The sequence below is a fragment of the Triturus cristatus genome, chromosome 4_1, assembly GCF_964204655.1.
Source record: "Triturus cristatus chromosome 4_1, aTriCri1.1, whole genome shotgun sequence".
NCBI lineage: Eukaryota > Metazoa > Chordata > Amphibia > Caudata > Salamandridae > Triturus > Triturus cristatus.
Window position 1 is genome coordinate 173897249 of NC_140585.1, and position 24111 is coordinate 173921359.

Sequence of the window (24111 nt, forward strand, 5' to 3'; positions counted from 1 at the left end):
CCGTGCGAACGCGCAGCGGGCGCGCCGATTGTGCGCCGAAGGCGCGCCAAAGGTAAGCCCGTCTGCGCCCGTCCGCGACCGGATCGCGACCAGCGCCAGGACCCCTGGCCCACGAAGACCCCGACCGACCCGCCTGACGTACTCCGCCGCCACCCTCACCGCACTCAACACCGGCCGACTCCCAGAATGCCATCAAGCCACTCCAAGACGCACCCAAGGCCCGTTCAGCTGCCACGCCTGCAAGTTCTCCTGCATCCGGACCAGCCCCGCACCAGCACCCGCCAAGGCGATCTCCAGCAGCACCCACCTCAAGTGCATCCTGCTCAACACCCGCTCCGTCCACAGACACGCCATCGAACTCTGGAACCTTCTAGACGCCACAGCCCCTGACGTTGCCTTCCTCACGGAGACCTGGATGAACGCCTCTTCAGCTCCCGACATCGCCATCGCCATCCCAGAGGGCTACAAGATCATCCGGAGGGACCGCAACGCCAACCAGATGGGAGGAGGCATCGCCATCATCCACAGGAACACCATCCGTCTCACGACCAGCACCGACAACACCCTGACCAGCGCCGAACACCTGCATTTCCAGATCCACACCAACCCGAACACCACCCTCAGAGGCACCCTGATCTACCGACCCCCTGGACCACGCACGCAATTCAGCGAGGACATCGCCGACTTCATCAGCCCGCATGCCCTCCCCTCCGCTGACTACATCCTCCTGGGAGACCTCAACTTCCATCTGGAAAACAACAACGACCACAGCACCAGCACCCTGCTCGACAACCTCGCCAACCTGGGACTCAAGCAACTGGTGTCCACCCCCACCCACCTCGCCGGACACACACTCGACGCCGTCTTCTCATCCAGCACAGACATCGACTTCAGCCACGCCACAGAGCTTCAATGGACGGACCACAGCTGCGTCCACTTCACCTTCAAGAGAACGACGACCCACCAACACCAGCAACACACCGCCCGCAGAAGCTGGAACAAGATCACAGCAGACCAGCTCGCCACCTCCCTGAGCCAACACCCTCCTGCCAGCTCAGCGAACCCCAGCCAGGCCGCCGAGAACATCACGAAGTGGATCAGTGACTGCGCGGACAAACTCGCCCCGCTGAGGACCCCGCCTAGCAGACCCGGCAGCAAGAAGGCCCCATGGTTCACCGACGAACTCAAGAGCTCCAAGAAGAACTGCCGAGCCCTCGAGAAAGTCTGGAAAAGGGAACCGACACCGGACAACAGGACCTCCTACAAACTTGCCACCCGGAAACACCACCAGCTGATCCGCGCCGCCAAGAGAACAGCATACAAGGACCGGTTGAACAACAACGCACACAACAGCAAGGAACTCTTCAACATCGTGAAAGAGCTCTCCAACCCCAGCGCAGGAAACAACGACATCACCCCATCGCAAGACCTCTGCAACTCCCTCGCCTCATACTTCCACAAGATCACGGACATACACAGCAGTTTCAACAACCAACCAACGCACACCACGACCGACCAGCCACCCCCCCCACCACCACCCTCCACGCCTGGACCCAGATCAGCACCGAAGACACCATCCGCACGATGAACTCCATCCACTCCGGATCACCGACCGACCCCTGCCCTCACCACGTCTTCAACAAGGCCGACACTGTCATCGCACCCCACCTGCGAGAAATCATCAACACATCCTTCGACACCGCCATCTTCCCCGAAAGCTGGAAACACGCCGAACTCAGCGCTCTACTCAAGAAACCAACAGCGGACCCCACCGACCTCAAGAATTACCGCCCCATCTCGCTTCTCCCGTTTCCAGCCAAAGTCATCGAGAAGACCGTCAACAAGCAGATGGCCGCCTTCCTCGAGACGAACGGATCCCTCGACCCCTCACAGTCCGGCTTCCGAGCCAAACACAGCACCGAGACCGCCCTCATCGCCGCCACCGATGACATCCGAGCCCTGATGGACAAGGGAGAAACAGCGGCCCTCATCCTCCTAGACCTCTCCGCGGCATTCGACACGGTCTGCCACCGCACCCTAATACAGCGCCTCAGCAACATCGGAATCCAGGACAAGGCGCTGGAATGGATCATCTCCTTCCTCGACGGAAGAACACAGCGAGTCCGCCTACCACCGTACAAGTCAGAGGCCTCCGAAGTCATCTGCGGCGTCCCCCAAGGATCATCCCTGAGCCCAACCCTCTTCAACGTCTACATGAGCCCCCTCGCGGCCATCGTACGCAAACACCACCTCAGCATCATCTCCTACGCCGACGACACCCAGCTGATCCTCTCCCTGACCAACGACCCCGCCGCCGCCAGAGCCAACCTGCACGAAGGGATGAGAGAGGTAGCCGAGTGGATGACGACCAGCCGCCTGAAACTGAACTCGGACAAGACGGAGGTCCTCATCCTGGGCTCCTCACCCTCTGCCTGGGACGACTCCTGGTGGCCTCCCGCCCTGGGCACCGCACCCAAACCGACAGACCATGCACGCAACCTGGGCTTCATCCTGGACTCCTCCCTCTCCATGACCAGGCAAGTCAACAGCGTCTCCTCGGCGTGCTTCAACATCCTACGCATGCTACGAAAGATCTTCTGGTGGATCCCCACAGAGACCAGGAAGACCGTCACCCAGGCCCTCGTCACCAGCCGACTGGACTACGGCAACGCCCTCTACGCCGGGACCACCGCCAAGCTCCAGAAGAGACTCCAGCGGATCCAAAACACCTCAGCCAGACTCATCCTCGACATCCCACGATCCAGCCACATCTCCGGACATCTGAGAGACCTTCACTGGCTCCCCATCAACAAGAGAATCACCTTCCGCCTCCTCACCCACGCACACAAAGCCCTACACGACCAAGGCCCGAGCTACCTCAACAGCCGAGTCAACTTCTACGCTCCCAAACGCCACCTCCGATCAGCCAACCACGCCCTCGCCGCCGTCCCCCGCATCCGAAGAGCGACTACAGGAGGAAGGTCCTTCTCCTACCTGGCCGCCAAGACCTGGAACTCCCTCCCGTCCGTCCTGCGCCTGACCCAAGACCACCTCTCCTTCAGGAAGAAGCTGAAGACCTGGCTGTTCGAGCAGTAGCGGCACCCCCCCCCCCCAAGCGCCTTGAGACCCTACGGGTATGTAGCGCGCTTTACAAGTGTCACTGATTGATTGATTGAAAACCAATACAGTCAGCTACTGCTGGTGCGGCTTCTTTGAAAACTGAGCCACCATGGCATCCCTCTGCATCCTCAGGACCAGGAGCGGGTTCCAATGTACTCCGGCAGTTAAACCTGCTGGGCCGCTTTGCTCCATGCCCCGCTGCACCGCTCTCCCTGCCATGCCCTTCTAGGAGCATCTAACATCTCACATCACAACCACACAGTGTTAGAGATCAATTGTATTTCTCATTTTCAGTACTGTAAGTGGGGCATCCAGTTCCTCTGCCTGTGCACTGATTATTTTATACAGGTTCTCTCAGTGTAACCGTATAGGGTCTGAGATCACATGTGTACGGGTGTGTGTAGTAACACACTAGTGTCATTTATCTTTTATTGCAAAAACACCATCGGCCCAAAATTATTTAATTAGACAGTGGGTCATTTCTGCCTGTCTCAACATGGGAAAAGATGACAAGCCTTATCACCCTTATTAGCTTGTCTAAATATGAACCCGTAGTAGTGAAATACCCTAAGTTTTTCTACTATCTCCACATACTTTGCTTGTGTTTATAGCAGGTCTATTCCACTCTCCCCAGGTTACATTTTATTTTTTTCCAATGTGGCAGTAGTCTTCTCCGATTAAGTCAATTCCTAATTTAGATCTTTACTTTTGCTATTAATCGACACAGTGTCTCCTATTCAAGTATTGCTTTCCCTGTGGACTCTGCATTTTACAGAAAACAGTTATCAATCCTCCCCATTAGTGTACCACGAAATGCCCTGCTGCTGAGTCAGTCTGGGGCATATGTACAAGGGGATTGCGCCACCGGAACGTCACTTTTTTTGACGTTGCGGTGGCGCAATACCCTGCACCATATTTACAAAGCAATGTTAAGCCACTTTGCAGGGCTTAATGCCGCTTTGTAAATATAGTACCCTTTCACACAGGTATCTGCATGAAAGGAGCATGCAATGGGTGTGGTTGTGGGCGTTCCACTGCAATACCCATTTGTTAGATTTGGGGGTCTCTAGTTGGCAGAGGTAGGTACCTTTGACAAATAGGGACCCTTGCGTCTAGTCAGGGTAAGTGGTACACTCCTAAAATAAGCCCTGCTCACCCCCTTGGTAGCTTGACATGAGCAGACAGGCTTATCTCAGAGGTAGTGTGTAAAGCATTTGTGAACACATACAGTAACCAAGTGACAACACTACAGATGGATACCACACAAGTTTTATATAAAAAAATAAGTATTCTTTATATAGACTTATCACAAGACGACAAAAATCCACAATACTGTACTTAAAATGTGAGAATTAGCTTAGTTCTCTTTAGATGTTAAAATGCGACACTTTGAGTTCAATGTACCTTTGGATGCGTAACGCTATACAACAAAAGTGTTGCAGGGAAGGTGATGCGTCGGTTCCTTACACGCAGGAACGGTGATGCGTCGGTTCCTTACTGCGCTTCCGTGGCGATGCGGCGAAGATCCGGTGCAATGAAACAAAGATGGCGTCTTCTTCTGGATGCGACATGATGCGTGCACGCACGGCGGCCGTGCGGTGACTCAGCGATACTTCTAAGCCGTGACAGACCCTGAGAGACGGTTCTCCGGTGATGCGAGACGCTCCGGCGAGGCGGCAAATGCAGCGGTGACATTCTTGTTCAGTGCTGTGACGACAGCGTCTGTGGCGGCGACACACTTCACCGATGATGCGGGACGCTTCTGCAATGCGATGCGACAGCTACAGCGGCGACACCCTTCTTCAGTGATGCGGCTGCGGCGGCAACACGCGTCGCTTCTACGGTGTTGTGAGGCGCTTCCGTGATGCGACAGCTACAACGGCGACACAGTTTCTCTTTGTTCTCTGAAGGCAGAAAGGCCTTTGCCTAGTCCAAACCTGTTCTGGTCAGTCCTGGAGCACTTTGTTGACAAGACTCCTTTCCTTTCACAGTGCAGGACAGGGACATCAGACGCACCACAGGAGGTGGAGCCAGCATTGTGGAGGGAAGGCACAGCCCTATTCCGGTCCCAGGTGCAACTCCTCCCACCCATCTACATGCAGATCTTTCTATTCAGCCCTGTGCTGACTCACCCTGTCTCCTGGAATCCCCCAGCCCCTGTCACTCCAACTCCAGACAAGGAATACACAACCTAGCAGAGGCAGGCTTGGATGGTTAGACAAGAAAATACCTACTTTCTAAAAGTGGTATTTTCAAACACAGAATGTAGAAACCAACTTCACTAAAAGATGCATTTTATCATTCTGAGTTCAGGCATACTAAACTTGAATTTCTACCTAGTTCCCTTGGTCAGTTAGGATCATAAGATGTAATAATCAAACTGCCCATTCTGGTCTATGGGGAACAGTTAGCCTTGCAATAGTGAAACACGAAAATGGCTGTAATTCACAATTAAGACATGCCACACACACCAGGGCATGTCCTACCTTATACTTACAATGCACCCTGCCCTTGGGCCTACCATAGGGGTGACTAATATGCAGAAAAGGGAAGGTTTAGGGACTGGCAAGTGGGTGCACTTGCCCAGTCAGCATGGCAGGAGCAGACTGCACACAGGCTCAGCAATGGCAAGCCTTAGACACACTTTAACAGGCTGCTTCTGTGGGTGGCACAACCAGTGCTGCAAGCCCACTAGCAGCATTTGGAGTACCAGCCCTGGGCACCCCTGGTGCGCTGTACTAGGGTCTGACAGGTAAACCAAATCAGCCAATCATGGAATCACTAATCCATACATCAATTTACAATAAGGCGCACTTGCACTGTGGCACTGGATAGCAGTGGCACAGTGCCCAAAGCATCTAACACCAGCAAAAACACATGAGGCAACAGCAAACAATGGAAGGGAGACTCACGCCAAGGTGCCAGGTCTAACACCATTGCTTTTGACGCTGTCCCAAATTTACAAGGATGTGTAAATCTGAGGCAGTGCCAAAAACTACTGGCATGTAAAAGCAGGTGTTGGATCGGCACAACGAGGAGAAATACTTTTATTGGTTTTTGCTCTTTCTAAGTGTGCTGCATTCAGAAGCACATATAGAAAGAGCAAAAGCTCATTAGTTATTGTTTTTGTGCAGGAAGATATCCCTTAATGCACAAAAACAATCATTAAATAATGCCAATTAGCTGCTACTATGCGTGGTGCATTCTGCACATAGAAGTAGCACATCACCATTAATGATTGATTAAATGCAGCACACATAGACGTAGAAAATCGCCGTTATTAATTGTTTATGTGCAGGAAAAGACACCCTCCTGCACATAAACAATAATCCCTGCAATGCAGGCACCTTCATACTATGGCACTAGGGTGTCTGTGTTGGTGCTAGGCAGCTATTGTGAGTGCCAGGACATAGGAAAACACAGGGGTGCCACTCCACCATGTCCTTGTACATTTTACCCTCTGTCTGTAGGCACCATATTTTGGGAATGCATGTCCTGTGCTTAAACCACCTAATATGCATTTATAATGTGGCCTCAAAGGTACACAAGTATAAATTTACTCCTGAGAGTAGTGGGCAAGAGAATGAATAACTCCTGTCTAATGATCACAATACTCCCCAGACATCCATAAGATTTTTATTATACGCCGGGCCTCACACTAAGCATTTTTGGACGTGTAGTTTCGTAGCATTTGAGGCATAGACATACCATGAAGATGGCCCTTAAGCAGTGCAAATTTACTATCTGAGTCTATATATTATCTGTTTATCAAATATGGGATCCCTGGTTTTATCCTTATCGTTATCCCTCTTGTGATGATGAGTAAGTGGTACATATGAATTGTTCCTGTCAATGCTTTTGTAGTTAGAAAGATGCATGCCCTGGAGCAGAACCATTTCTATCTTATGTCTGCATACATATGAATATATCTTACAGCACATAGTCGGGTTGCCCAGTCCTTGAACATTCCATGTGAGGAAAGTGGGAAACAGCAGTTACAACGCTGTTGTTAACACGCAGGTAGGTAACAACGCGGTAGTTACAAGGACCGCATTGTTACCACGCGTGGCCTTACATCGCAATTCGTTTCTACTTCTTGCGCTAGGTGGCATGCAACATCAGGGAATGTGTTGGATTTTAAATCCAACACATTCCCTACTGTTGCGCTAACTGGAGTAGGAAAAGTAATTTATGCTATTCCTAAGTCCAGCGCACCATCTAGTGCAAGTCGTAGAAACAACTTGCGATGTAAAGCAACGAGTGATAACAACGCGGTCCTTGTAACGACCGCGTTGTTACCTACCGCGTGGTAACACCATGCATTGTAACATCACACATTCGAGGAAAGTTTATTATGTTAGTCTAGTCATTTATCATTTAAGGGCAGATGTAATAAAAAAATGTGTTGTCTGAAATGCTCTGAGTATGGTTTCCTATATACTATTGTACTTTTAAGAGCTGTTAAACTTTTGTACACTCATAAAATTGAATTGTGACTGGATACTAATTCAATATTTTGGAAGGATGTGGTTTTGGCACCAAATTGTTACCCTAATGTATCTATATTTGGCGAGCAGAAATTAATATGCGAAAGGGACGGGGTCCACTTAAGACCACTTTTCCTTTGTGAATTGTTGAAAAAGTTTCTGAGAGAGTAGGCAGTGGTCCAACTCTCAGTGAAACTTTAAAAAAGAAAACTTAGGAAAAAAAATGCCATTCCGTTTACTTTAAGGAATTTGGGATGTTTAAAAACTGTTTCTTCATTTAAATGCAATCACAGAAATGATGGCCTACTGACCCTTGTAGGCCACGATCCCTGTGATTGTATCCAATTGGAGTGAGTCGTAATTTGCGAACTACCTAATGAATAGTAATTAGGTAGGTCGGATTGTGATCCACTTTGAATGAAATTTTACGGACCAACCTATTAGTACATAGTTTGGTTTGCCAAATTCTGGATTCAAAAATACTGGTCGCAAATCATGACCAAATTGTTTGACTAGTATAATGATACTGCTCAGCTTTAGAGTTTTGTGTGTGCTGCCACCCAACAGCTATCCCTCAAAGAGCAGCATCACTGACACAATATTGCTGCAAACAATATCATTGGTAAAAAGAGTGTGTCAAAAATATTGTTTATCAAAATATCCTGTCCCTATACTTAAAATGGTGAGTACAAAAATATCAGCAAAAAATATTGTTCTCACTAATATCGTCCCAAAAAATACAAAATACAGATTTTTTTTTAGATGGAATCAAAGTAGTAAATGTTAAATATGTTCATATATATATATATATATATATTGTAAATTCCATTAATATTTAATGCTATACATGAATATATTCTCATACAAACCCATAAACACATATATACATGTATATATGTTTGTGTTCATGTGTATATATATTTACACATATATATATTTATATATAGTGTAACAATGAATACAATTATTTATTTTACATATTTTTTTATATTTAAAATGTATAACTATGAAAATGTGTGTGTGTATATATATATATATATATATATATTTCTAAAAATAGATTTACAATGATGTCATAAAAATATTAACAATTCAATAACAAAAATATATGAATTAATTTAGATTGTATATTAAATATTACAAATTTTGGTGAACCTAGTGGGGGTAAGATTTAACATTCCCATTCCAGTCTCTGCAACAGTAGGGAAAGCATTGGACATCGGATGGGTAAGATGTACTATTCCCACTCCATTCTACGCAATAGAAGGGAAAGAATTTGATTCAGGAGGGGTTACATTTACTATTCTCACCCCAGTTTAAGCAACAGTAGGGAAAGGGTTCGACTTCGGAGGGATAAGATTTATTATTCCCACTCCAGTCTGTCAACAGCAGGAAAGCGTTGGACATCGGAGGGGTAAGATTTACTATTGCCATTCAGTCAGTGCAACAGTAGGGAAAGTATTGGACTTAGAAAGGGTTTAATTTACTATTCCCATGCCAAACAGCACAACACTAGGGAAAGTGTTGCACTTCGGAGAGGTTAGATTTACTATTGCCACTCCAAACAACGCACTAGTAGGAAAAGCGTTGTACTTCAGGGGGATGAGATTTACTATTCCCATTCCAGTCTGTGCACCAATAGGGAAGGCTTTTGACTTCGGAGGGGTGAAGATTTACTATTCTCACTTCAGTTTGTCTAATACTAGGTAAAGCGTTTTTGGAGGGGGAAGATTTACTATTCCCACTCCAGTCTGTGCTACAGTAGGGAAAGTGTTGACTTCTGAGGGATTACATTTACTATTCCCACTCCAGTCTGTGCAACAGTAGGTAAAGTACTTCACTTCTAACACGTTACATATCTGAATAACCCTGTTAATTAAGAAAAAATATAATACTCTTAAAATAAAGAATATTAATTTACGTTTTTAAATATAATATATATATATATATATATTAAAACAAAGTAAGCAATTTACCTAATTAATAAACATTTTGTTAATAATTATCAATTGGCAATTAAAAATAATTGTAATTTTATTACTAACTTTTCGTCCCACTCGATGCCCCTACAAACTTAGCAGCCCACACCTAAAATACTACTAAAATAAATATGTATCGCCCAATTTACATCATTATTAATCAATTAAATAATAATTTAACAATTAACAACTCGTTGTTAATTATTTATTACTTTATAAACTTCCCACCCTAAACCCCTACACACCCAGCAGCCCACATCTAAAATATCGGTAAAATATAGAATTATTGCACAATCTACATAATGATTACTCAATTAAATAATTACCTTTACATGAAAAATGATTAGTTAAATAATTATTACTTAATTAACTTCCCTTCTTATACTCCTAAAAACCTAGCAACTGTAATATAACTAAAATAAATCAGTGTTACGTAATGCACATAATTAAGAGTCAATTAAATAATAATAAATTAATTTTTCACTATTAATTAACTTTCCAACCTATTCCCCTACAACTCAAGCCGCCTGTACCTAAACAATAACTAAAATATGTAATCATTAAACAATGTATAGAATTAATAAAATATTAATATATTCATATACATTATTAACTGTTTATAATTAATTTATATCTTAATTAATGTCCCACCCAATATCCCTACAAACCTAGCACCCTGCACCTAAAATAAAACTAATATAAATCAGTATTGCATAATGTACATAGTTTGTTCGTTCGTTCAATATCTTTATTCGATTCATACAGAGAATCATAAAAGCACAAAATTCAAAGCATAAAATACATGGTTAAAATGAGCCATCAATGAAACAAAATTTTAGTTGAGAGACCGTCATACAGCATAAGTACAAAAAACCTAATGGGAAATTACAGGTCTAAACTAGATTATCCATAACGTTTCCTAATCCGGAGCGACACTCGTATGAAGTTCAACATAGCACAACAAACTTCAACAGAAGATAGTGACAACAAGTAGTCATAGCCTTCATTATAGGTACATGGTTGCCGCCCCTTCAGGATAGGCTTAATGAATCTAATCCTAGGTTTCTGGTATAAAGAACAAAAAAGGACAACGTGTATGGTACTTTGACTAACTCTATTGTTACAAGGACAGGGGGGTAGCCTCTCACACCAACCCCCTTGTTTAGGGAAGGCAAAAAGGAAGTGGAGTGTATTTAGCCTAAGCCTTGTAAGATAAAACCGCCATTGGACATTAGTCGAACAAGTTAAATAAAACTGATGCTGAACCTTAGATGCATGACTTGTTGGGCCTCCCGAACTAGGTATGTCTAAAAATTTCCAATAACATGCTTTAATTTGGGTTTTTATGTTTCCCTGAATATTTTCAGGATTTTCATAAACATAGCCCAAACCTATCTTCTGCAACATGTCACTAACATATAACAGCCAGGGAATCTGTTTTACATTATCCAGGCTCATACAATCTAAAAGAATTTCTCTAGAAAGTTGGAGGTCGTCCGATAACCCTATTTTGCACCATAGTAATAAAGGCGACAGACGGATAATATCAGTCACTTTGGTCATTCCCATTTCGTTGTGACAGAAGGTGTTTGATGAACCCGATGGAATCAATAATACCCGTTTTAAAAATGTGTTTTCCATCACCTGTATGACTGAAGGATTCTCAGTCCCCCATACTCCTGCCCCATAGGTGGCCACAGATAGGCATTTAGATATATATAGGGTTTTGAGATGCGCAACAGGTTTTTGACCCAACTTGCCACAAAAACGGAAAAGACCTTCTATAGAGCGAGTAGTACTCTGGACTCGAGTCTTCATTAATGGGGCCCAACTTAATTTGTTGTTGAAGAGATTTCCCAGGTAGTTAAAGTTATCCACCTTTTCAATGGTGAAGTTATTCACCACAAATTTCCTAGATTTTGACCCTTTTGGGCCACAGACCATAGCAAAGGATTTTGCAAAATTTACCTTTAGGTCAAGGTCCAACATGAAGGTGTTAAAAGCATCTAAGCATGTCTGCATGCTATTTCCAGTGAGGGTCATTAAAACAGTGTCATCTGCATATGACAATATGGGAATACTCCTACCATTTACCTTTGGAAAATCACAACAATGGTCCAGCAAATGCTTCTCCAATCCATTTGTATACACCAAGAATAAAAAAGGTGCCAAAATGCACCCTTGACGGACCCCCTCAGTTGAGGGAATCTGTTTTGTTATTTCACCCCCAGGTCCAAACCTTATGGCCACGGATGTTGCAGCATGCAATCTGCGGAGCAGCGTAACCAACGGTTCTTCAAGGCCCATACTATCCATCATCTGCCATAGCTTACTTCTGCAAACAGTGTCAAACGCGCTAGACAAGTCCATGAAGGCAAGGTAAATTGCAGAATTCCTTGCCTTCATGTACTTGCCAATAATCGGCGCCAAATTTAAACACTGTTCGACCGTCCCCTTCCCACTTCTAAATCCATACTGGGAGTTCACAATTAAACCAACAGAATCAGCCCACGTTTCCAATCTGGCCAAAATGACCCTTCCTAATAACTTACATGATGCATCAATCAAGGATATAGGTCGATAGCATCGGGGGTCACACCTATCGCCCTTCTTAAAAAATCGGCACCACCACTGCCTTCTTCCATGATACAGGAATGCTACCAACAACCACAGCCCTAAAAACATTTAACAGCAACGGGGCCCATACTTCCATATTGCGCTTGAAAAAGTCCAAAGGAACAGCATCAGGGCCCGGAGCTTTTAATAATATACCTTTCCTCAGAGCTTCTTCAACCTCCTCCAGTGTAAGCGAGGAGCTAAGAAGCGAAGCTGTAGATGGTACTACCAAAATTCCTGGGTCATCCAACAAATCCGAGGGTGATAATGCCTTGGGATAAAAAAATTTACCAAAGTGAACTTCCCAGGATTCACCAGTATCCTGCATCACTATGCTTCCCTTGGTATCACTTTTAAACCGGGGACGATTTACTACGTCCCAAAAGAGCCTACTATCTTTTAGCTCAGAGGCCTTTTCTAAATCTTCCCAGGCACAATTTTTTAACTCCTGCTTCCTCTTTATAATAGCCTCTTTATAGGCCTTCCTAGTTGATCTTACCAAGTCTTTATTCCTTGGTTTTTGCATAAGGGCCGCTTTTAGGGATTTATGTGAGGCGGAGCATGCGGAGTCGAACCATCTGAAGCACTTTATATTCTTTTTCCCTACTGGTTTTTTAAGATACTCAGCCACATGCCCACATAATTTTTCAAAGCTCCCAATAACCTTTTCTGGGTCTAATATTGACATTTGACATAAGTCGATTTCAGTCTTGCAGTCATTAAAGATCTTCGCCTCTAGACCTACAGCATCTATTTTACCCCACTTCATGGTAACGCCCTGATTCTTATTATATTTTATAGGCTGATCCCAGACCGAGTGTTTCCCACTAGCAGGGATACACAGAGATAGCTTTAAGGGGTTATGGTCGCTTGCAGCATTAGCTATTCTCTCAAGTCTATTGACATAAAGCAGGAAGTTACTGGACACAAAAATAAAATTAATAGTGCTTCTTGCACCTCTTGATCCGTGAAAGGTTGGTATTGGCGAAATATCTGGGGCTGCCCAGGGCTCTACCATACATAAATCATTTAGAACAATAATATTATTTAAGGCATCCCCCTGGGGCGTGGGTTTAAAATGCATCAAAGGTTGTTTATTTAAATCCTCAAGACCACACACATTTGAACCACCAAATTTGCACAATGAAGAGTTAAAATCACCAACCCAAACAACGAATAATGGAGGTCGTTCGCTACGAGTCTTGCTTATTGCGTCCTCCAAGCTCTGAATTGTGGTTACATCATTCCTATCAAAAACATTATGGTACCAGTTGATTAACAACAAGGGCTCGGGGAACAGATTTTCAAGCAATAGCAGTTGGAACCAAGGAGTGTCCGCTATCTTTAAAATTATCAAGTTCTTAAGTTTGATAGAGAGTGCTGTCATTATCCCGCCCCTAGCCCTCCCCGCTGGGGATGGTACCGCCAGGACGTTAAAAGATTGAAAACTGTCAATTTCCTCGCCCTTTCTGCTCCATGTCTCCTGGAAGCACAGAATGTCCTGGCTACCCACATAATCCAACCAACCTTCATCCTCTAGTCTACCCGCAAGACCGGCAATATTCCATGAAATTAGACACAACGTAGGTTCCCCTTGGTTATCGTCCACAGGCTCTTTTAAACTTATCTGGTCGTGCTCAACAATCAATAGGTTTGGCTCACGGCCTAAGATACTGATCACCTGTGTATCCAAAAGTATATTAGACCCTGCATTGAGATCGGTGACATCCACCACCGAATTTTCCTTCTGGCTTACCCCCTCGTTTTTCCCTATAGCCAAGTCTGATATAGGTGATACATTTTCCTTTTTTTTTGTCTAATGGTCAATCTAGACCTTCCATTCCCGCCAATGGGTCAAAACGATTTCTTAGGGGAATTTTGCTATTTGGCATCCACCCTAGATATTCCTCCCCCTGAACTCTCATTTCTGGTTGATCATAGGGTAGTTGCATAGTGTTACTAAAACTTATAGGCCCCATAGGGCATCCATCACCCTGGTACCTCATACCAGGATGGTTTTGGGGGGGTCGAAATACAGTTTTGTTCTGTATCCATCCAGGGTGACTATTTACCTGCAGTCTTGACCCAGAGTGACCATTTCCCTGCAATCCTGGCCCAGAGTAACACTTACTTGGTGAAACATGATATAGGTTGGGATAAAAATATTCAAGGCCTATACATTGGATGTCCCCCATTCTAGCAAACCTTGCTTTATCTCAAATTAGGTCTTTAACCCACCTGTCCCTAAAATTGATAAGAATACAGTCCCCCTCTAAATCCTTCTTGTTTGGGCCAACCCAAGGAACCCTTCGTACACCTAATATTTTTGTGGCAGAGGCTGGGGGAAGTGGTCTATTATTATTAAGTCAGAATATAGCTTTGTTTAATAAATCCTGACTTAATTCATGTTTATTCGGTGCAACCACCGGGACCCCTGTCAGGATTACCATAAAAGGGGCGGAATCGGGGGGTATGTTCACACAAATTGGTTTACTTGGAGGAGCTTTTTTACCCGAAACTAATAGTCCACTTGATAGAGTTGGTTTAGCTCCCAGTGCTACCACCGGCATAGATATAGTTGGGATCGGTGTTGCTACGGCTATCTCAGGCATTGGCTGAGAGGCCGCATCAACCACCAGTGTGGGTTTAGTTAAAGCTGTCTGAACGGGGATGCGCTGAGTATCACCAGATATAAAGGATTGGGATGATTTGCTTGAGTTTTGGGTAGAAGTTTTTTGAGAACCCTTCTTTGTAGCAATGCAAATCTCTGGGGACTCAAGAGATTTACTATTTTTAACCAAGGTATCCAGTGAGTGTGTATTAACTGATAATAAGAGCTCTAATTGATTTAATTTTAGATTGACAATTTGTGTTCTCTCTATGAGGGGCATCAAGAGGCTTTTTGACAAAGTTTCAATGTGTCCTAACAGGTCATCATTATTGCGATTTTTACAGCAAATAGGCGGATAACCGGGTTCCCCCAACCGTATTCCCTTTCCCTTCATCTGACCCCTCCCTCTTTTACGTTTACTGGTTTGTGTAACTGCTTGGACATGGTCCAGAGCTTGAGGGTGCAAGGGGGCAGGCTCCAACAAACTCGAGTTAGTGCACAGCTTGCCGTCCCCGCTAATATCCGATGCAGTGTGATCTTCTAATGGACAATCCACTACAACATCCCCCCTAGGTATTTCTTGGGAGTCTGGGATTATTACTAGATTGGGGCTAACTTCCAGGTCATTAGTTATGCTTTTTTCCGGAGTAACCACAGAGCCAATCCGTCCCCAGAATGAGCGTTTGCCCGTGACAAGATCCAAAGACAAACGTTTTTCTGTAAGGGCGATTTCTTTCTCCAGTATCCCCGTAGCCCGGATAATAAAATCATCTAAAGTTCCGGTGGCTTTACCACTGCCTGACTTTACTGTGACCTGCCTACCCTTCCTAGTTAATAGCGGCATTATTCAAAAAATATACAGTTTAAAATACTACGGGAACAAAAAAAAAATATTAAATTCCACAAAATAACTACTTAAGAAAATCTGCTCACATACATCATTAAGACATGCTGTAAGTCCTCAAGTCCACAATGAAAGAAAAAAGGGCCCGGCCCGTCCCTGTACGTCCTTGGTACGGCCCGCCCTTTGCCCGGGCTTAGCCCCGGGCGCTCCCGCGCAGCGGGGAGAAAGGCCAGTAATGAGGACAATGGTGTGGCGGGGGCGGGGCAAGCAGGGAGAGCGACCCAGGTGTTGCGGGTCTCGGCCTCACGCAGGGACTCCTGGTACACTGAGTCCCTGCGGGTCAGCTCGCAGCCCTGTGGTCCCGTCCACACGCACACACTGACAACGGCAGTCTAAATCAGTTGGGGCAGCTCAAGAGCAGCAGGCAGGCTCACCACCAGTCAGGTAACCGGAAACAACGAAGCGGGACCCGCGCAGCGGGTCCGGCGAGGAGCTAAGGCAGAAAGTGAAGGGATGTCCAGATGAACTCTCCACGCTGATGCAGGCAAGGCAAGATAGTAACATAGTTAATATCAATCACAAACATACTTAACTATTATTAATTAATAAATAATTCATTATTGCTTAATTAACTTCTCACCCGATCCCCCTACATACCCAACAATCCACAACAAAAGTGTAAATACCATTTGCAATTGAATTGAAAAATCGAAATCATTTAAAATTGCAAACTATATTTTAAAAACTTAATAACAATTATGCAAACAATAGCAACAAATACAATTATTATATGAACTAAAACATATTAAAATAATTAGAAAACAATTTTTTACAACAGTATTTAATAAAATGAAATTCATAACAACGATATTACTTACCTAATATATTGATATTCTTGACAACAATATTTCTGCATCATGATATTTTTGTATCACATTACATTTTTTTCTGATATATCTGTTTAATAATATTTAAAACTCAATATTTTGTCCAAACACCACAGAGCATCCTCCCACTTGTGCAATGCCTTTAATGATCCCTCATATGTTTGTAAATCTGAACATCTTAATTATTTTTTGGGGTCCTGCGCAATACGACTTTGAATTGTATTGCACATTTCCCACTATTTTAAGTTTGCATGATGTCAAACGATACTGAATATATGTTACAACTTGAGAAACAGGATCACACAAAAACAGTTGAAATCTGTCTTGCCAGTGCCCCAAAATCCTTAAGATGGCACTGCATAGAGAGAGACCAGTGTCAGAGGTAAAGGAAGGTGGGGAGAGTGAGAGAGGTTGTGATAGAGAAATGGGTGACATAGTTTACCTTCACAAGTGCCCCATAGTAGTTGGGGGCCCTGGGCAAATGCCCTCTTTGCCTATGCTTTAACATTTCTCTGAAGTAACCTACCACACCACTGAAGCCTCTCCTAGAAAGCCCCTGCAGTCCACAATTAAATAGTGTGAGTCATGAAAGCCAAAGGTTGCTTGCGTTTTCTGGTTGTGACAACATGACTCAAAATGCACAAAAACAACAAAACATGATACAACAAAAAGAGCAACACATTAATGGTGTGTAACACAATACCTTAACACAGCAGTGTGGTTGTGTTGCATTTTGTTGGAATTTTAGTGTGTTGTTTAGATTTTGTGTACTGTTAGGTGTTTATGTTTATTTGTTGGTGTCCATATCGTTGTGTTGATGTGTTGTGTTCTTGTGTTGTTCGTTTGTGTTGGTGGCTTCTGTTTGAATGTTGTATTGTGTTTACATGTTTTGCTGTGTTGAAGAATTATTTTGGATGCATTTTGTATTATGTTTTATGTGTTGTGCTCTTTTTGTTGTGTTGCTGAAGCAGTAGTTTGAGTTTTTTATGTTGTTGCTTTAGTGTGTTGTGCTATGTTTAGCGCTGTTCAGCATCTTGTCTGTCTTAGTTTTATTGAATTTCACTAAAATCAAAAGGTCTTGGCTAGTGCTAGACCTAAATGTTGGCGGAAAAGACTGTCAGCCGAGGTACTTTCCTTCCTCCACCAGCCTAGCAAAACTGTAAGTTGCCCAGGTCTTCAAGACAATGGGTGAGTACTCAATCCTCCCTTTGCTCCACCACCGATAATTAATCCCATGGCAAACTCCAGTTAAGGATGTATTGGGTCGGGCTCTCCGCTCTGCCTGGTTCCACCGACTACCTCCAAGCATTCTTCTCCTCTCTGCCAGCACAGGAAGTGAGAATTGTGTTGGGTTATTGGAGAGGCAGGGCAGGGGTAAAGGAATACTTAAAGCTGAAACTTGGAAATTTGTACATCTGTATATGTCAACCCTTTCAAATTGTGTAAATAAATACAAATATCAGCAATTCCCAAATAATTCCACAGTACTCCTGCAAATGTGCAATAGTAGTATACTCCTGAATTATTGCTTGAACATGTTTGTGAATTCCAATTTACAACCATGCAGAGGCCTTTCAACATTCCTAAATTGTCCACTGTACAACTGGACATGGATTTAAGAATGCCAGATCAATTTTTGGTAATTCATTGCAGTACATGGTAGCTATGCTTAGCATTTTGGTGTGGGGACCACAACAGTAACGTGTTGATGATCTATTATGTGATGCTGCTGATGATGACACTAACAATATGAATATACATTGATAACAATGTCTTGTTTATGCAGCTAGTACTTGCGGTGCAGCACAACCACCCTGCGTCTTTTGGGAACACCTCGGGACAGCCTTCAGGAATGCCAATGCCATACACAGGATCATCTACACCAGAAGATATGTCATACTATGAAGAGACATATGAGCAAGTATTACCAGCAGCGCCTAAAATGCCTTCACCCCCAAACCACTACATGAACTGACCTGAGGATGCTATTTAAAGCTGAACAGAGACCTAAAGAGGAAGGAAGAAGATATGTATGCTGCAAGAGGCAACATGGAGCAAAATGAAAATATCTTTAGATGGAGATGCTCTAGCAACAGTTATTTTCCAAACCTTGTGCTTCTAAACACTCTCAAAGTTTACAAATGACGATATACCATATAGGGTTGCAATTAGTTACCTGCCAAGAAATATAAACTTAGTGTGCATAAGAGTTGATATATGTCAGAATGAAATCCAATCTATAACATTCTCAGATTTCCTCCCTAAGAACAAGCATCACAACAACTTCCCCACACCATAATTCTTCTTCCAAGATACCATAAAAGGACAATTATCTATCGATCAAATTATACATTTCAAAAGTAACATATCCAGACCTCATCTTTATATTTGAAGGAAAGTGTCACCCCACTGAGACTGACCTCATTTATGATTACATTATTTGTAGAACACCCTTTGGCTACCTCCCAAAAGGCAGCCCCAAACAGCCACCAATGCAAGATCGCTCCTCCAAAAACACTCCCTGACCATAGACAATAACTGATTGATCTGGATTGGTAAGGATAATGAAAAAGTCAGTTGTGGCAACAATAAAATAGCCACTACCCAATGGGGGTCTCCGAAAATGTTGTATGTATATATCTATTGCTTTTTATTTTTTTTAATTGTATAAGGACCGAAGTCTATAGTTGTAGTGGGTTTTAAACTGTTTTTATATGTATTGTATCAAACTTTTATGATATTTTTTTAATATATCGAATAAAGTAACTACAACAAAAATAGACACTAACCTAACATCTTTCTCAAAGGTTTGCATCATGTATTCTCTTCGCCATCTCACTGAATTCTACGTTATATAATGAATAACAATCACAGATGTTTAGATGAAGTTGCATCCCAGGCTCCTTCTCATCAATCTCTGAAGCCCTAATAATCTGAGTAGTATCTAATGTCTGCAGGCAAGAGATTGTCTTAGATAGCTCAGAGATGATTTCGGGAATCAATTATTCCATATGTGTGAACACACCCAGTACAACTTGCTGTGGTCTCCTTCCAAGTCACCTGGTCATGTAAGATGCTGGAGGTATAAGGGGGCTCTGCAGGTTGAATGTGGAGATATCTACGATTGGTATAGAGTCCCAGAGCATCAAGGAGTTCAAGGATGTTAACCATATAGGATTGGAGTAGGATACCCTTTATGACTATTGATTCTTCCCTTTATTGCAGTTTGGTCTTCCTTTGGTTTACATATGCATGTTTCATTTCGCCACTGTTGAAAAGGTGGCCTATTATTCCTCCATGATGACCTAGGGGCATCTTTATCAAAAAGTCACACAATGCAGTGCAGCAAGTCCTTGCTGTGCTGCTCTCTGTGACTGGGAAAGGGCAGGAAAGCACTGTATTTAACATAATATGGCCATTCCTTTATTTTCCCACTGCAGGCGCACAATGTGCTGTTTAGCACCAATGCAGGTACCCTTTCACGTTGGTGCAAGAGTGCCGGCGTTGTAAACGGTATTGTTTTTGTGCAGGAAGAGACACCTCCTGCACAAAAACCATATCAATTTGAGGCAGTACATCCCAGGATAATATCGTAGTACACAAAAAATACAGTCCCGAAGGTTTCCATTCCTGATGTAATGCTACAAGAATAAAACATCTGTTGTAAGAATCTCAAAAATACATAGGGGCAGATTTACAAGAACGTGACGCATCTGTAGAGATGCGTCAATTTCCCTGCGCCACCATCCAAAAGCCTTGCGTCACCATGGATGCGCTGTATTTACAATACGGCGCACCATGGCGCAAGGATTGACAGATGCGCCAAATATTCTGACGCATCTGTTGATCCAAAAGTGACGCATTGCTGGAGTTGGTCATGGGAACGCCCACCCTGCATACATTATACCTGACGCAGGTATAATGTGACACAGGGCTTTACAGCGTGACTCATCTCCCTAGGTGCGTCACGTTGTAAATGGGCCGCTACTTTTACGCCACCGCTGCATCACAAAAGTGACGTAACGACGGCGCAAAAGTGACGCAAGGGGCTTGTAAATCTTCCCCATAGATTTAAATGCAGCGGAGCAGTAACAATTTTCAACCAATACGGGAAACAGGATTAAAATGAGTCTATGGCCTCAGTGCAAATAAATGTCATCCTTATGGGCAGAGCCGCCCGTGCAATTTGCTTGTCTTGAGCACCAAACTCGAAAAGGAATAAACAGTACAAGCAATCTCCTCTGATCCCAAAGATTGTAGCAGGAGCAATGCTTCTGTGCAGCGACACAAGGAAAGCTTAACTAATAAAGGTTTGAGAACCATGGATTCTTGAGCAGAATAAAAAATGCAAAACAACATTGCATGTAAAGTGCTTTGAGCTGCCTACCTCATTACATGGGCAGGGCACAAGGTCACGTGACCAGTCAATACACTGGGGGACGGTGATTAGTCTGGAATGTATTAATGTGGAGCCTAGCAAAATAAAGTGCTGCTAGTGCTGTGCGTCATATGATATAAATGATTGCAGGCGCCTGGGGGATCAAGATGCAAATAATGAATGAAAGAGCGGAATGCAGACATCCTGGCCTGTCTTTCTTCAACCCAGAACATAAAGCACGTATCCCTGAGTGTCTTTTTGGGTGTTGTGGGCAAGGATCGCAAGGCCTCTTCAAATAAATCCACTGACGCCCCTCAGCCAGGGAATATCTAGGGACCATGAAAGATATAGGCAGTCCATAATTAGCAGTCTGTTTTGAGAGAGCGCATGATTCACCCAGATCCTGAACCACATTAACAATGGACAAGACCTTAAAACATCTTCAATGTGCATAAGCCCTAACTCCCTGTGTGTGATTAAGCCCTAACTCCCTGTGTGTGATTAAGCCCTAACTCCCTGTGAGTGAAGAAGCCCTAACTCCCTGTGAGTGAAGAAGCCCTAACTCCCTGTGAGTGAAGAAGCCCTAACTCCCTGTGAGTGAAGAAGCCCTAACTCCCTGTGTGTGATGAAGCCCTAACTCCCTGTGTGTGATGAAGCCCTAACTCCCTGTGTGTGATGAAGCCCTAACTCCCTGTGTGTGATGAAGCCCTAACTCCCTGTGTGTGATGAAGCCCTAACTCCCTGTGTGTGATGAAGCCCTAACTCCCTGTGTGTGATGAAGCCCTAACTCCCTGTGTGTGAAGAAGCCCTAACTCCGTGTGTCATGAAGCCCTAACTCCGTGTCTGATGAAGCCCTAACTCCCTGTGTGTGTGTGATGAAGCCCCAACTCCCTGTGTGTGTGATGAAGCCCCAACTCCCTGTGTGTGTGATGAAGCCCTAACTAACTCCGTGTGTGATGAAGCCCTAACTGCCTGTGTGTGATGAAGCCCTACCTCCCTGTGTGTGATGAAGCCCTACCTCCCTGTGTGTGATGAAGCCCTACCTCCCTGTGTGTGAAGAAGCCCTAACTCCCTGTGTGTGATGAAGCCCTAACTAACTCCCTGTGTGTGATGAAGCCCTAACTCCCTGTGTGTGATGAAGCCCTAACTCCCTGTGTGTGATGAAGCCCTAACTCCCTGTGTGTGATGAAAGAGAAAGCAGACAGTGGTAAACCCAAGAGGAGCCATGTCAATTTATAGTCAGTTGTCTGCAGTGCCGAGAGCGACTGAGAGCCCCACGGCCCTGTGGCGTAGATAGTCAGTCCAACACATTTAGCACGATTAATGGCCAATTTGTGAGTGAGCAATCTTGTGCCCAATTTGGCAGCAAAAGAAAACACTCCATTAATACTCCTTGCAAGCTGATTGTTTCAATTTTCTATCTGGGGGACCAGGACCCACTGCAGTTGAAGGTTACCCCCATATAGTTGAAGTTAGTCACATGATAACTGGGATTACCTGCAGCTTGAAAACTGGCCTCGGGCAACCTATAGCAGCAAGACATTATGAAAGATTTGGTATTATTAATCTTCACATCTAGCCCCTCCTTAAAGGAAACAAAAGCATTTAGAAGATGCTGCACAGCTACCAGTGTACAGCCCATGATGATAGCGTCATCGGCGTACAATAGGGATGGTATTGGGCGATTATCAATCTGGAGCATGTCCCCACACCTTGGAACTAAGTCATTGTCACACTGCCACTAACAAGGAGGGTCGGGGTGGAGACATTAACGAATCTTCGTTTCCACCCCGACCACAGGACGTTGCCGACTCCGTTATCCGGGACTGGAGCTTTAAGAAGGCGGGAATGGCAGGTCCTACGTCAGCGGCCATGGACCAATCAGAAGACCAGCTCTGCAGCAAAGCTCACCCGGAAGAGGACAGTGGCGCGAAAGCCGGAGGAAGAGTCGAAGGAGAAGAGCGTGAACGTGAGGACCAGTGGAGTAGCTGAGTCGAAGAGTGGAGAGCGAGGAGTGTTGGAGAGGCGGAGGATGTGGAAGAGTGGAGAGCGAGGAGTGTTGGCGAGGCGGCGGAGGACGTGGAAGAGTGGAGAGCGAGGAGTGTTGGAGAGGCGGTGGACGCTAAGGAGCGGAGGGTGAGAACCGGTGGAGAGGCGGAGATAGCAGAAGCGAGGAGAGCGCAGGACGGTGCCCGGACTGACGAGAGGCGAGTTGGAGGGAGGAACTGAGAGCCAGGAGGCCAACGGCAACGCGAGTCACCCCGCCACGTTCCCGGAGGAGCGTGGCTGGGAAAGGTACGGGACCGAGTCCTGGGAATTGCCTTTTCATGGGGAGGGACTAACTAGTGGGAGACGGGAAGATCACGGGGGTGTGAGTGCATAGTCTTCGAGGAAGCTCTTGCTTCGCCTTTCTCCCCTCACACTCTTCTACGAGTATTCATTAAGTTTTTTTTGGTGAATATAACGTGGTGTTGGCCCCGGTGTTCCCACACTCCCTTAGTCCTTCTCCCCTCTGGTTCTACGATCCCCATCTCACCCGTGTGTATTTTTGTTGTCTTATTCCCTTCACACGTAACCGACCCGGAGAGACGTGGAGGGAGAGCCCGAAGTCGGAAAGGGACATTGTGGGAGAGAGGAGGAAGACCGAGAAGCCCCTTTCGTGGATTGTTGCGCATATTTGTACCTCGAACTGGAATAAAAACTCGAACCTATCTAGAACCTCGTGTATAGTGGCTCATTCTCCAGAGAAAGGAGGGGGGGGGGGGTCACCTCACGACAATTGGTGAGCCAGATAGGAGCCTGCGAACCCCGTCTGATACAGGATGGAGGCCCTGATCCACCAAATTAAGGAAGGCCAGGCGAAACGGAATGGGCCGTGGAGAAGACCTCTAGCCAGGCGGAGGCAGATCGCGCGGTGTTCACGTCCGCCTTACAGAATCAGGCAGACACCATGATAAAACTGGCTGAAGGACATGCCCAACTACTAGCCACGTTGGGACAGGGGAGGGCGAGCAACCCACCGGGGACCGTAGTCCCATTACAAAATCTCGTGCCCGGAGATGACCCCTTGGCGTTTTTCTTGAATTTCGAACGAGCCGCAAGGGCGAGTGCTTGGCCGGGAGAACGATTGCCCTTCTACCTAGCCCCTCTCTTGACCGGCGAAGCCCAAGCGGCATATCAAACAAACAA

At 45.0% G+C, this 24111-nt stretch overlaps 1 protein-coding gene across 6 annotated transcripts in view; it reads left to right on the top strand.

The window, feature by feature from the left end:
* The window catches only part of LOC146853832 (membrane-spanning 4-domains subfamily A member 4A-like), a 242673-nt gene extending 223331 nt beyond the window's left edge, over positions 1 to 19342 (top strand). For all 6 annotated transcript variants that reach the window (XM_085650405.1, XM_085650409.1, XM_085650404.1 and 3 more), the window contains one exon: positions 18331 to 19342. In XM_085650405.1, the coding sequence (XP_085506531.1) occupies positions 18331 to 18519 (189 nt within the window). In that variant the 3' untranslated portion in view covers positions 18520 to 19342. The remainder of the gene's footprint in view (positions 1 to 18330) is intronic.
* Positions 19343 to 24111: the final 4769 nt, after the last annotated feature.